The 12,576-nt window shown below is 42.2% G+C and overlaps 1 protein-coding gene and 1 pseudogene across 1 annotated transcript; both read left to right on the forward strand.

Moving 5' to 3' along the window:
• The first annotated feature begins 3,889 nt into the window (after positions 1-3,889).
• Positions 3,890-6,679, forward strand: LOC149116983 (uncharacterized; annotated as a pseudogene).
• Positions 6,680-7,681: 1,002 nt separating this feature from the next.
• Positions 7,682-9,017, forward strand: LOC149116984 (uncharacterized). The gene is made up of 2 exons (XM_089280617.1): positions 7,682-7,750; positions 8,535-9,017. The coding sequence occupies exons 1-2, from the start codon at positions 7,682-7,684 to the stop codon at positions 9,015-9,017; spliced, it is 552 nt and encodes a 183-aa protein (XP_089136743.1).
• The last annotated feature ends 3,559 nt before the right edge of the window (positions 9,018-12,576 follow it).

The following is a 12,576-nucleotide window of genomic DNA, read 5'->3' on the forward strand; positions in this document are numbered from 1 at the left end:
CGATGATGCGTGTTATTTTATTGCGGGACAGATAGAAATTGAACGGTCCTTGATTGTTGCAATGTATCAGATAATGTTTTGTCCACCAGCGCAACACCGAAAGAAGTGTTGAATTCTGATAGGAAACACCGCCAACATGAGGTTGACTTACTCACCAAAGCTATTAAGGTCGCTTAAGAAAAGGAAACCACAATTTTATTTTAGCGCGAAACGGACAAAGAAAGATGTCATGACGGGCTAAACATGTATATCACAAGACGAGGTCAAGCGGTGAGTCACAGTAGATTTTGTAAACGTTTCCTGACGCGTTTCTTTTCGGTGTAACTCTTCATTTTGCTCTGATGCATATTCAACTTATTCCGTTTCTTTGCCTCGCTTAACAACACAGAGGAGTTTCACATTAGAAACTTTTAACTGCAAACATGTGAGCGTGGGCGGCAATCTTTGAAGAGTTTCTACTTAAGTTGATTTCAAAATGGCGGATCAGTTGAAAATTGGCTCGTTTCAGGAATGTCTTGTTGTGCAAATACGAAAGATCCCAAGGAAATTTTGAAACGACAGAAAGTTGAAGTCATCCTTGAACATGTCTCAGGAGATTTTAGTGTCGGATTCATTGCGGACCGCGGGCATTTTTGGCACGTTTGATTGAAGTGCCAACGAATCAATTTCAGAACAGCCGTAGGTGCACTTGAAAAAAAAAACTCATATTTTGTTAATAAGGAAAGGTTATGAGTTTGTTTTGTTGTCAGTCAATTGCAGAAGCATCAGACAAATAGAATTAGGGTGAAAAAGATTCAAAACTTGCAATGAGCTGACTCGGCAACACCACGAATTATGACATTTTGAAGGTTTTGTACCGTAATGCCGTAAACCGTTTCAAGTTGATTTCTCCCAAAAAAGCGAGAATTTTAATTAACGAAAATCCTCGTCATATGTGTGGGACTAAGGCCTATCAATGGACAAAATATGGGCGAAATTGAATTTGAGCTGCGTCCGCGATTTCTTTGATCCTTACTGACATTTGCTCTTAAAGCTCAGAGGACAAACGTTCATAAAAAATGAAAATGTTTTTATCATGATAAGTTTTAGTGCCCTTGTAGAATACTAGAGCACTTCAGGAAAATAGTAAATAGGACGATGAATGAGATTTATTTACTTTTCGAAAGATATTTTACGGCTGTTGTTACAAGAGCTTGTTAAATTGCGGCAGACTTGACCATATAACTTAAGATGTAGTAATAAGGGTCTCATGCTGCAAGCACCAAACGCTTTAAGGGCCCATTAACTGATCTTTTCGAGCCGTTACTAAGGACAATTTATTCTTATTTAACCTCATAATTTTTAGTTATGCATCAGTCAATTCCAGCAGTGCCCATCCCCCCCCCCCCCACCCGGGCTAACCCCCGGGCATTAGCATTTTTTTTTAAAAATGGGCAAATTCCCCGGGGTGGGGAAACATTAGCTGTCTAAATGCCCCGGGGTGGGGACGAAGAAAGTGGGCAAGTGCCCCGACCCCGGGATCGTCGCCTTCTAACACCTTCGCAGTTTTTTAATTAATCAGTGAATAAAACGGTCAACTGTTCAGTATTTTAATGCAACAGTAAGACTTCAAGGACAACAGTACGTGTTAGTTGATTCTGATTATATTTATTTCTTTATATTTGTTTTTAGCAGTTTGCTAGAGGATAACTGGGATTGCGGCGGACGTGCCCCCCAGCCGCGAGCGATGATAGGCGCCTGTATTCGCAGGCTACTTTTTCTGTGAAGAATCAAGACATTTTAAATGATGATGCATTGCATTTTAAGCTCGCAAGATCTGTCTTCAAGATCGCATCATTTGAATTCGCAAACCTTAAGTATTTTAACTCCACTTTCATGAATTTAAAAAATGCTAGGCTAGTTTTGAATGCGAAATGCGAAATAGTCGTGTTCACGTCAGTGATTGTTTTGTGATAAACAAAATATAGTTCACCTTGTCGCTTATATTTATATGCTTACAAGTAATGAAGAAATATCTAAAATTGAGAAAACATAACCTTAGAAACAAGTTTCTCTAGTCCCTGACGGACAAGCCATTGTTCGACAAACGTCTCATCTTTCCCGATGAACTCATCCATGGCACTTTCCAAAACACGTGTGTCGAATGCCCGGGGGTCGCCCCGGGGTACGCAAATGCCCAGCCCCCGGGCCGCGATAAATTGCGGATGCCCCACCCCCGGGACTGACAACTTGAGCAAATGCCCCGCGGTTGCCCGGGGGGGGGGGGGATGGGCACTGCTGTAATTGACTGATGCATTAGTTCAGAGTTATTTCATATGTTTTAACTTTTCATGACCAGCAACACCAGTGATGACGTCATCAGGCCACGCCCTTGGTCATGTGACTAATACTCAATTTATTGACCTCGCTCCCAATGTGTGGCTTCATAGCTCAGTTGGTAGAGCATGGCACCGGTATCGCGGAGGTCACGGGTTCGAATCCCGTTGAAGCCCTGATTTTTTCAGGCTTCTTCTTTCCAATTGCTTAAATTGGAAAATTAACTGCGATGATCATTCTTCACTTTCATCTACAACCGCAGTTCATATATGAATTATTTCATATAAACTTCACATCAATGCTTAGGTATGTTTGCAACGTTGGCTTCAATCGAAACTCGTCGAAAAAGGCTCGATTTCACGAAAAACCGCGTTTCCTTTAGCATTTAAAGAAACCGGAAGTGCGCCCGATATATATTGGAAGTTACCCTATCAGCGCGTGCTCTGATAGGGTAACTTCGAAGTCAACGCACTTTGGTAAGATCAAACAAAGCCACGCAGAGTTAGTTTTTGTCTTTCTTTCGCTCTTGTTTTTCTGTTTTTCTCTTATTTTGTCTTTCCTTGTACTTTTTTTATTTTGCATCTTGTGAAACACAAAGGAAAAACATCTAAAATGTAAGCGAATTTGCAAGTTATTGAGTTGTTTTTACTTTCTGCGCGCAGGCTGACGTCACGGTAACCGGAAGTGAAATTTCACCTCCTTAGCAACGCGTGCGAGCATAAATCGGTTAATGGGCCTCTTAACAAAGAAAACACCAGGCGATTTTGACAAAGGGCACCTTTTATTTCGCTCAGTCGAATATGCCAGCTAAACTGGTGTTGCAAATATAATCAAATCATTCACACACAAGAAACAAATCACGCACCTAGAGGAGTTTTATTCATGAAATCGAACTAATGTCGAACAACGTTTCAGTTCTGCTCGTCTAATCATTTCACATTCACTTTTAAAAGGTCCCAATGGTTTTTTTTGACAATTAAGGGAATTTTTTTTTACCATGGCAACTCTTGACGATTCTTTTCTTTTTTCGGTGCAAATCAGCAGCAAGGAGAACCATCTGTCTGCTTCCAAACTGCGAAATAGAGATGCTTTTGTTTGAAATGTCTGCTGATTAAAACATAGCTATTAAAAACAGCGTCCTCGTGAAAATGTTTTAATTTTACACATTCTCGGCTGAATTGTCTTCGTGGTTTGAAAGCTCAAAGGAAAAGCTTACATTAAAACATATTGTAATGAAATTGATATAGTGATTGCACGAGCTGAGGTGCGCGTGCTAAGATGTATAACGGTTGTATTTGAATGTGTGCTCGCACAAGTTTGAAGAGAGACGGTTATGTGGCGATTACGGAATACGCAATGTACTCGTAATACAGGATATATAAGAGACTCACGTTATGTAGTAGCCAGTGTGTGTGTTAGTAGACTTGCCATGTACAAGTAAGCTAAACGTTGAGAGTCGAGTAATTAAACCGTTGGCTGTTGGACTCCTTGACTGGAAGTTGTTGTCGCCCGCGCGCGTTACAATATATATTTTTTATCCTTGCAGGAAGGCCGCAACGTGTTAAAGCGCTTTTCCCTTGAGTTTCAAAATCAATTCGCATTTGCCTCATTTTTTTTTTTTTTTTTTTACATTATTGGGTTTCGTGATTGGTTTAAAAATCTGGCGCCACTTGTTATCAAATAAGAAAACCAATCGCGACTCGCTCATAGCACTTTTTCTACGCTTTGTCCCGGCTACACATGTATATAATTGCTTCGAGTTTTGATTGGTTGAGGGGATCGTCTGTGCCCTTTGTGATTGGCCAGAGTTATTTCTTTAGTTTTGATTTTTCGACGCTCAATTAAAGACTGCTCTAAAAAGATGCAAGTTGCAAAGTTTTCTCTGCATATGCTGCTATAAATTTATCCTCGAAAATTTAGTGACAGTTTTAGTGCTCTTAAAGGATTTTCTAGCAATTTAGAGGTATAGTCATGTAGTCGATTTGTCAATGTACCTTTTGTAAGATATTTTACTATTCATACTTCATTAATATTCATTAGCCCTCGTGCTTAGTATATAAGCATGCCTTAATTATTCATAGTTGTCAGTTTTGCCTAACTTTGGTTGGAATCGTTTGAAATATGTCCGAGAGTCCGTCCGCAGTGAACGACCCTGCAAGGGCCCAGCAAATTTTACAGTCCGTTCAAGGCTCTATTGAGCAGGCTGCTCCGCCAACCACGTCTTCATCACAGGTGGGTGCAACTTCAGGAACAACCGCGAGCGGTGACAATGCGTCCCAGAGTTCTTCTCAGGAAAACGCCACTGGGACAAATGTGTCGAACAACTCGACAACTTGAGTTATTCACCTACAATGTTTTAGTTTGTATTCTAGCCGGGGTTTGTTGGTCATTTCTTGTTGCCCAATGTTACATTTCCTCATCTATGTTTTCTCGTTACTCGGGATCCGGTTTTTAAACTTCTCGCTTGGAGCACATGGTCGGTAATTTATTCCTTTGGGCTCGCTATGATACAGTTCTTTTCAATATGTTAGGCGATAATCTGTTGTTTATATTATGTTTTTTTTTTGTTTGCTGTTACACTCGTTTGTTTTCTTTTCTTCACTTTTTTCTTATGAATTGGGGTTGCTATATATTTGGGAGCTGTTTTTGTTTTGTTTTGATTGAGGACCGACGAAATTATTTACGCTGTTTGCACGTTTTTTTTCTCTTGCTTGTCCCTTGGGAAGGGCGTGGGACGTGAGGCCTCGGTCCAAGTCCGGTGTAGTCTGACGGTGTGTTTGGTTTTGTTTGTCTGGCCACATGGTGGCGTGGACCGTTTGAGCAGTGTGTTGAGGACTTCTGCTCTGTGCCACGAGGTGGCGTGGAAAAAAAAAATCGGTCGGGGACTTCTACTCTGTGCCACGAGGTGGCGTAAAAAAAAAAACGGTCGAGGCCCGATTGAGCAGTGTGTCGAGAAATTTTGCCTTGTACCACGAGGTGGCGTGAAAGGGAAAAAAAATATATCGTTCGAGGACCGCTTGTGCAACGAGTTTTGGATTTTTCTTTTCGCTCTGTGCTATGAGGTGGCGGAAGAATGGAAAGCGACAAGAAAACCGCTTACGTTGACCATATACGTTGACCTCGTGTTGAAAAGGAAAGAACTGAGTTGGGCCAAGCAGTGGCTGTGTGCATAACGTGCCGAGGGAACTTGTGCGAAGATTCGGTGTAATCTACATGAGTAATTAATGAATTCGGACACCCGGTACTACAACATGGAGAGAAATAATATATTTTGAAGTATGTGATCGGGGGTTCTAGGGAAAACAGTTCTAATGTGAAGTAAGGACTGGATTTAAGGACATTATGGAGTTATTTGGCGTTTGTTTCCTTTGTTAGGTCTCGGCCACAACGGTCGGTGCACTAAAGAAGGAATTGGATGAGTGGGAGAAAAAAAATGATGCATCGGCAATTGAGTCTGCTTTGTCGACTCTCCAGATGGTGATTGCGCGTCCCGCGGCTCTTTTTGACCCATATGCTGTGATCGTCGCTCTACATGAAGTGGTCAATGTCACGAAGGAAAAGAAGGAAGAAAGAGCGTCGCGTTATGAAATAGTGCTAAGACAGTGCCGTCTGTTGTCGAACAACACGTGCCTTCAACAGGTATTAATAAAGCTGATGGCATCTAAAGAGGAGGCCGAGGTGGCAAAGGTTATTGCTAAGGCAACCAAACGGCCCGTCCCGGTAAATCAAGGTTCGTTCACTGGACGGACTCGTAACGCTCCATACCAGAGGCGTGGCATCAATCTCACCCCTAGATCACCTTCAGAGAGAAAGTGCTGGGTGTGTGGAAAGTCGGGACACATCTCGCGCTCCTGCCCGGACAAGCGTTAAGGATTGTGTAATCAGTGAAAGTGATTTGTCTTGAAATGGAATTCTGGATTGTCTTTGTATTTGCAATTGACAATAATAAAATGTAAAGGCACCGTATTTTGTGTCGCTTTCTTTTTTTTTTTTTTTTTTTTGTTTTCTTTTCTTGGAAGTCTGTGGTCTCGAGGTTGGGAGAATAACCCCACAAGCGTTTTGCCCATAGGCATGCCCTTGAGCCCGATTACTCGGGCTATGGTGGTCGTTTTCTCCGAACTCGGACTTGCAGCCTCCGTTTAAGTACATCATTGTGATCCCTTCTTTTCTTTGATGCTTTTGTATTAGCCTAAAACGAAACGTCATAAGGGAGATACGATGACCTTTATGCCCTTAGAAGCGGAGGAAAACAGCAGGCGTAGGGAAATGCGATGGGTATCCCTGGAGTGTAAACCGAGTTCGGAGAAAATGACATCAGAAGACGCTTGTTTAACCCATGTTCAAGGCATTGTTGCGGGGGAAACTCCTAACCTGCGGGATCTTTCGTTTCGCGATCCGGACTCCTTTCAATCTGGTCAACTTCGCACCCGAATTGGACTCTGGGAAAAAATTTTGGACGGGTACAAACCTGCAAAGGATGTCCTTGAATGGTTGGAGCATGGGGTGGATATCAAAAAATTCATGAAGCCCTTTAAGGGATCATTTATGGGTGTTAAGTATGAGAGCGCGGAACCCCCGACTAGGGTTTTTAAGAGCCATCACTCTTGCAAACAGTTTTCCCAGTTTGTTACGGAAACGATTTTGCAACGTATTGAGTCAGGAGCGATCCGTGTTTGGGGTAAAGTGGGTGAAGTGGCACCGCCTCACCTCGTCCTCACCATGACGATCGAACCACAAAAGCCGAGGTTATGCATTGATGCCAGTTTTTGAAACTTGTGGATGGTCGACACCCCTTTTCGCTGGAAACGCTTGTTGGCGTTCCTCGTTTCGTATATCCTAACTCCTACATGAGTAAAACTGATGGCAAGTCTGGCTATGACCATATTTTGCTTTCCTTTGATTCTCAGCAGTATTTTGGTATTGAATGGCAGGGGTGGTGGCTGGTTGGAGTTACGCTCCCCTTCAGTTGGAAGAATTCTCCGTTTATATACCAGACTGTTGGTCTGGGCCCCACAAATTTTTTCAGGAGTTTAGGGGTCGCGTGTTCCCTGAAAATTGATGACCGTTTGAATGGGGAACTGTTTGCTTCGAAGGATTTTTGGTCACGCCCACTGTTGCAGAGGACGCCGGAATACAGCTATCAATCCGCAGAGGCGGCTTTGCACTTAGTTTGTTCAGTTCTTGTAAACCTTGGTCATTTTCTGGGCCTCTCCAAACGCGTTCTCGCCTCTGTAACCAGGATCCGTTATTTAGGTATGATAGTGGATTCTATAGCGCAGGCTTTTTCCATTCCTGAAGATAAGAAGATAAAGTTTGCCCAAATACGTGAGGAACCGTTCGAAACGAGGATATTAATGTGAAGGAGATGTGGGCCGTCCTCACGGGTTTGCAGTCACTTCCTGAAAGCGCCTCTGATTGCAGGATTGATGCACAGGTAGACAGCATGGTTGTTTTCCACGCTTGGTCTGGCCGTGGGCCACGCTCTAGTAAGTTAACTCAGATTTCGCAATTGATTTTCCAGTTCTTGGTGGATAGAAACCTTTCCCTGGAAATGTCTTTTGTTCCTTCTCACCTACACCAGGCAGATTGGTTTTCCAGGAGACTATCTCGTTCAGATGCTATGCTTTCTCCTAAGTCTTGGGAAATCGCCCAGCGTCGGTTTGGCGGAATTAATGGCCATGATCTTGATTTGATGTCGTTAGATTCCAATGTTCAACGTGACTGACGAGGGAACCCGTTAAAGCACTTTACGCCCTACCCTAATCCAGGGTCATCGGGTGTCAATGTTTTTAACCAAGACCTCTCTGTTTGTGATGGTAACCGCGTTAACGCCTACGTTTTCCCACCATTTTCAATGATTGGGCCTCTTTTGCGTCTCCTCGCTTCAGTGAATGCAGTTGTTACGGTAGTAGTACCATTGATGTCCCCTTTACCCGGGTGGTGCCCGTTATTAAATGCTTTGTCCAGCCACAGTGTTTTGGTGGCCGAGAAGGGATCACCGGATACGCTCCTTTTCCCTTCAAAGGATGGTTTTATACCTGGTTCCTCTCTGTATAGCCTCTTGGCATTTAGGATTGGAAAAAACATGTCGTCAACAACCTAACAGGAGAAACCTTCTCTCTTTTCAGTCTTTGCCATTGGTACCCAGACTTTTCCAGCCATCTGTTTCGTGCCCGGTTTGTTCCAAACCCAATGATTTTGATTTTCGCTATTGTCAGAGATTTGGTTATCCGCGTCAGACAAGGTCACTTCAAACTTTAAAGAGTCTCAAGGCCCCTATCGACCTGTGTTCGATAAGGGAGCGAAGGAAAACTTTGGTTGCTAGGCAACAGGCTACCCCTTATCAAAAACAAAGAAGTGCTTTAGAGATGGAGTTTTCACAGTTCTTAGAATCCACCTCGAAGAGGAACATTTTCTCGGCAATACCTGACGATGTGATTGACTTCTTGATCTGGAAGGATAATTTTGGCAAGACCGTGGTACATATTGATACCTGCCCCTTGTTTGGTGAGAAGAGTGTTTCTTCTTGTGTTTGCCTTAAGCGTTTGGCATACGGCTCCGTTGACTCGATTATTGGTAAATTGAGAGCTATATTTCACAAGTATGGGAGATCCGCAACTGATAGTCTCTTCCCTGGGATCGCCGACCCCGCAGCTTCACCTCTGGTTAAGTCCTATTTATCGGCTGTCAGAGAGGAATAGCTCGTCGCAAGAGTCATGCAGAGACAGGCTGAACCATTCTTTCTTCAGGATTTGGTGTTTTTATCTGCAGAAATAGCTAAGCGCGTGAACGTACACGTTCATTCTTCGGCACAGCTATTTGTTCTGGCAAGAGATCAAGCCTTTTTTAAGATACAATTCTTTGCTGGCGACAGGGCCGGAGATCTTGGTCGAATGAAAACAAAGGAGATTCTTTATTTTCGGGCAAAAAGGCTCTACTCTTTAACCATACACTCACTAAGTCTTTGCGAGACGGCACTTCAAACGTTTTTGCTCTCAAGCGTCATGCGGACTCTTCTGTTTGCCCGGTGACTGCAGTTGAGGTTTACATTAGCTTATGCGACCTATTGAAGATCTCTATCCGTCAAGGAGTTTTGTTTATGCCCCTCAACCCATCTGGAGAAATTTTGCCAGCACCTTTTGAGTCGGCCGCGGCTGAGGCGCGGCTCGACGTATGTCCGCCAAATCCCGGCGTTTTTTAATCGGAACGTTGCTTTACATGGTCTACGGAGTGGTTGTGCAATTTCGCTAGCCATTGCCGGAGCGAAGCTTGATGCGATCACGGATCACGTGGGCTGGAAGTCCTCAAAGTCGGCACGTCATTATATTAAGTTGAATCAGGTGCTTGGTCTTGGTTGGGCGGCGGACACCTTGTCTTCGTTGGAAGTGGATTTAGCGATCACTCACAAGCAGTTTAACAACCTGCATGGCTTTACTGTAGTATTCTAAACACTTAGTCTTCTCTCGTTTATCATGTTTTGTGGAAATAAATATTACGGATGTTTCCGGATGTAAAGCTTGTGTGGTTTTCCCAAAGCATTCTGAGACTTGGTTTTCTTGTTTTCGATAGAGGTAGGTTTTAGCGAATGTTTACAAGAAGTTTCGTTAGCTTGCATGGTTTTTCATAGTTTTCACAGGTTCGTTTGGTCTTGTCTTGTTCATTTTGCTTTTGTGGAATAAATTTTGGAAATGCGTTCAAGGTTTGAAATAATTTGGCATGGTTTTCTCCATAGCATTTAGGACAGTCTTGTTGAAGTACTAGCGAGGGTTGGGAAATTAGTTTGGTTAAGGATGGGTAAGGTTGAGGGCTTATTTTTGGTATGATTGTTTGGATCAGCCAGCGAATTCCAGGGCGATTGCGGGGCGCAGTCTGGGGTGACTTTCCCATAACTAAATGCTAATGAGTATGCAAGAAGGATAATGAACTGCTAAAGGTCTCTGAAGAGTCTCTTGGCCGAGACGAAACGCCGCGTCAGACTAGCCACGAACATTTCACAAGTATTTGACAATTCTTTGCTTTTGTATAAATTCAATTCGTGAACGTACGGTTGGGATTCCTTCTGCGATAGAGGGCCAGACTATCAACATCAAGAATTTGCGAACGGGACTTTGGGCGTGATGCTAAACGAGTTTGCCTATGAATTCTAAAGGTCTCTGAAGAGTCTCTTGGCCGAGACGAAACGCCGCGTCAGACTAGCCGCGAACATTTCACAAGTATTTGACAATTGTTTGCTTTTGTATTTTACTGCTGTTGTGAAAATGCTCTAATCCAAAATATCTTCCCGCAATAGGTTTAAAATACAATTGTTTTAGGTGTTTTGTGCTTATTCCACGTACGTTCCTTTCTTTTAGTTAAGAATTCGTACCCTTTAAAAATGCTATTTAAGAACATTTTATTTCCATGCGTGCGTCTACCCACTCATTAGAAGTCGTCTTTAAGCAAGAATGATCGTAAAAAGTTATAGATTACGTTGATTACATTGTCAAGTACATTGTCGGGATTTCATGGACGATTGTAGACGAACTTGGTATTTTAAACTGCTGTTAGAACAACCTTCTTAACCGGCATCCACAGAAGTCTCCAACTAACAAAATACATCCTTTGGTACCAGTTAGGGCCTGTTTACAAGGAGGGAGGGTTACCCTAACAAGCGGGTTAACCCTAGCTGGAGGGCAAAAGATAGCCCGGGTTTACAAGCAAAATTTCACAAGAAGGGTTACCCTACATCCCGGGACAACTTAATGCGCGGTTACACTCAAAGGGTCTGGAAACAATTAGAAAGTTAACCCCGGTAGGCAAGTTAACCCTACCTGGAGTGTTTACAATGGAAAAAGTTAACCCGCCTGTCAGGGTAACCCTAGCACACAGATAGGGTAACCTGCCTATCCGGGTAACCCTAGCTGCGTTGTAAACACGACGAAGGAAAAAAGAGGAAATGTGTGAGTGCTAGGGTAACCCGCTTGCTAAGGCAACCCGCTTGCTAGGGTAACCCTCCCTCCTTGTAAACAGACCCTTAATCGTCATCAATTTCCTTCCCCACAAGCGGAGTATGGCTTTTCAGAGTTAATTTCCCCGTGTTTAGCGCACTCAGTGTTCCTCAAGTAGCCGTCTGAATTATGAAACTTTTTAACGGCAAAGGATTCAAACGCACGGGTGAAATTTTTGCATTTCATAAATACTTTGGTAATCTTTGTCGATTTACTTTTTCTCATATATTCTTTGAGGCCATTTCCCTGAAACCAGCTTTCGAGTGATACTTAGTTCTGAAATTTACAAGCTTCTGTATTTTTCTCTTGGCTTGCATCAGTTCGTATGCTAACCGATCTCGTTTTAGAGATAAGACCAAGCTCAAATGGACACCATATTCATCATAAAACATTTAGGGGAGTGTTATTCACTTAAACAAAGATTTTGTTAAATTTTATTATATTTTTTCTTACTGAATTTGTTTTAATTTTTTTTCCTTCAGTTGTTTCTAATAGGAAATGAAATCTTACAGTGTAAAAGAATAATTGTTGTCCATGATACGTTAGCCAGTAAGGACTGGGCTTCCACAGATTTATTTCTTTATTGTATATATAGCATATATAATTAGGTTCTTTTATAATTATCGTAATTATTCAGTTAGGAATTTTTAAATTATTGTAATTAATTTTATAAATATATATTTTATTTATTGTACGGCCGATTATTGTTATTGTAACTTAGGTGAGAGCCACAACGGTTTGTCAGTCCAGGACTGTGAAGTGTTTTCCCTCGATATCTATAAATAAACTTACTTATTTATTTTGAAAACTCCACGTTTTAATTTTGACCTTTGCCTCAGAGTTTCACGGCGTCGTACAATTTTCTAAGCCTTAATATGCGTTTCTACGCATCACGTCTCAATCTATGTTCGCTTCGAAATTCTCTGAACTTTCTTACAAAACTTTCTTCGCGAACTTCGCGAACTTCGCGAACTAACTTACATACTAACTCTCAGAACAGTAAAGTTGAAAGTACTTTTTCAAAAGAAAAATGTCACGTCCACGCGAAACTTGTTACATCAGTCGGATTCAACTGATATTCAATTCTATTGATATTCACGTGACTTGTCAATTATTCGAATTCACGTGCTAGCAGGCGTTCTTTAAATAATTTAACTCGACACCCATACAAAAGACACGACATATCTCTTATTTATTTATTTATTTATTTATTTATTTGTTTGTTTGTTTGTTTGTTTGTTTACTTATCAACCCCGGCAACCGCAAAAAGAAG

Source organism: Orbicella faveolata, unplaced genomic scaffold, assembly GCF_042242905.1.
Source record: "Orbicella faveolata isolate gen_17 unplaced genomic scaffold, um_ofav_v1 contig_12, whole genome shotgun sequence".
Taxonomy (NCBI): domain Eukaryota; kingdom Metazoa; phylum Cnidaria; class Anthozoa; order Scleractinia; family Merulinidae; genus Orbicella; species Orbicella faveolata.

Bases quoted from the DNA above. Each gene is read 5' to 3' on its own strand.
- LOC149116984 (XM_089280617.1), top strand. From the start codon at position 7,682: ATGTGGGCCGTCCTCACGGGTTTGCAGTCACTTCCTGAAAGCGCCTCT. The intron at 7,751-8,534 runs GTAGACAGCATG...CGCTATTGTCAG, and splicing joins ATTGCAGGATTGATGCACAG to AGATTTGGTTATCCGCGTCA.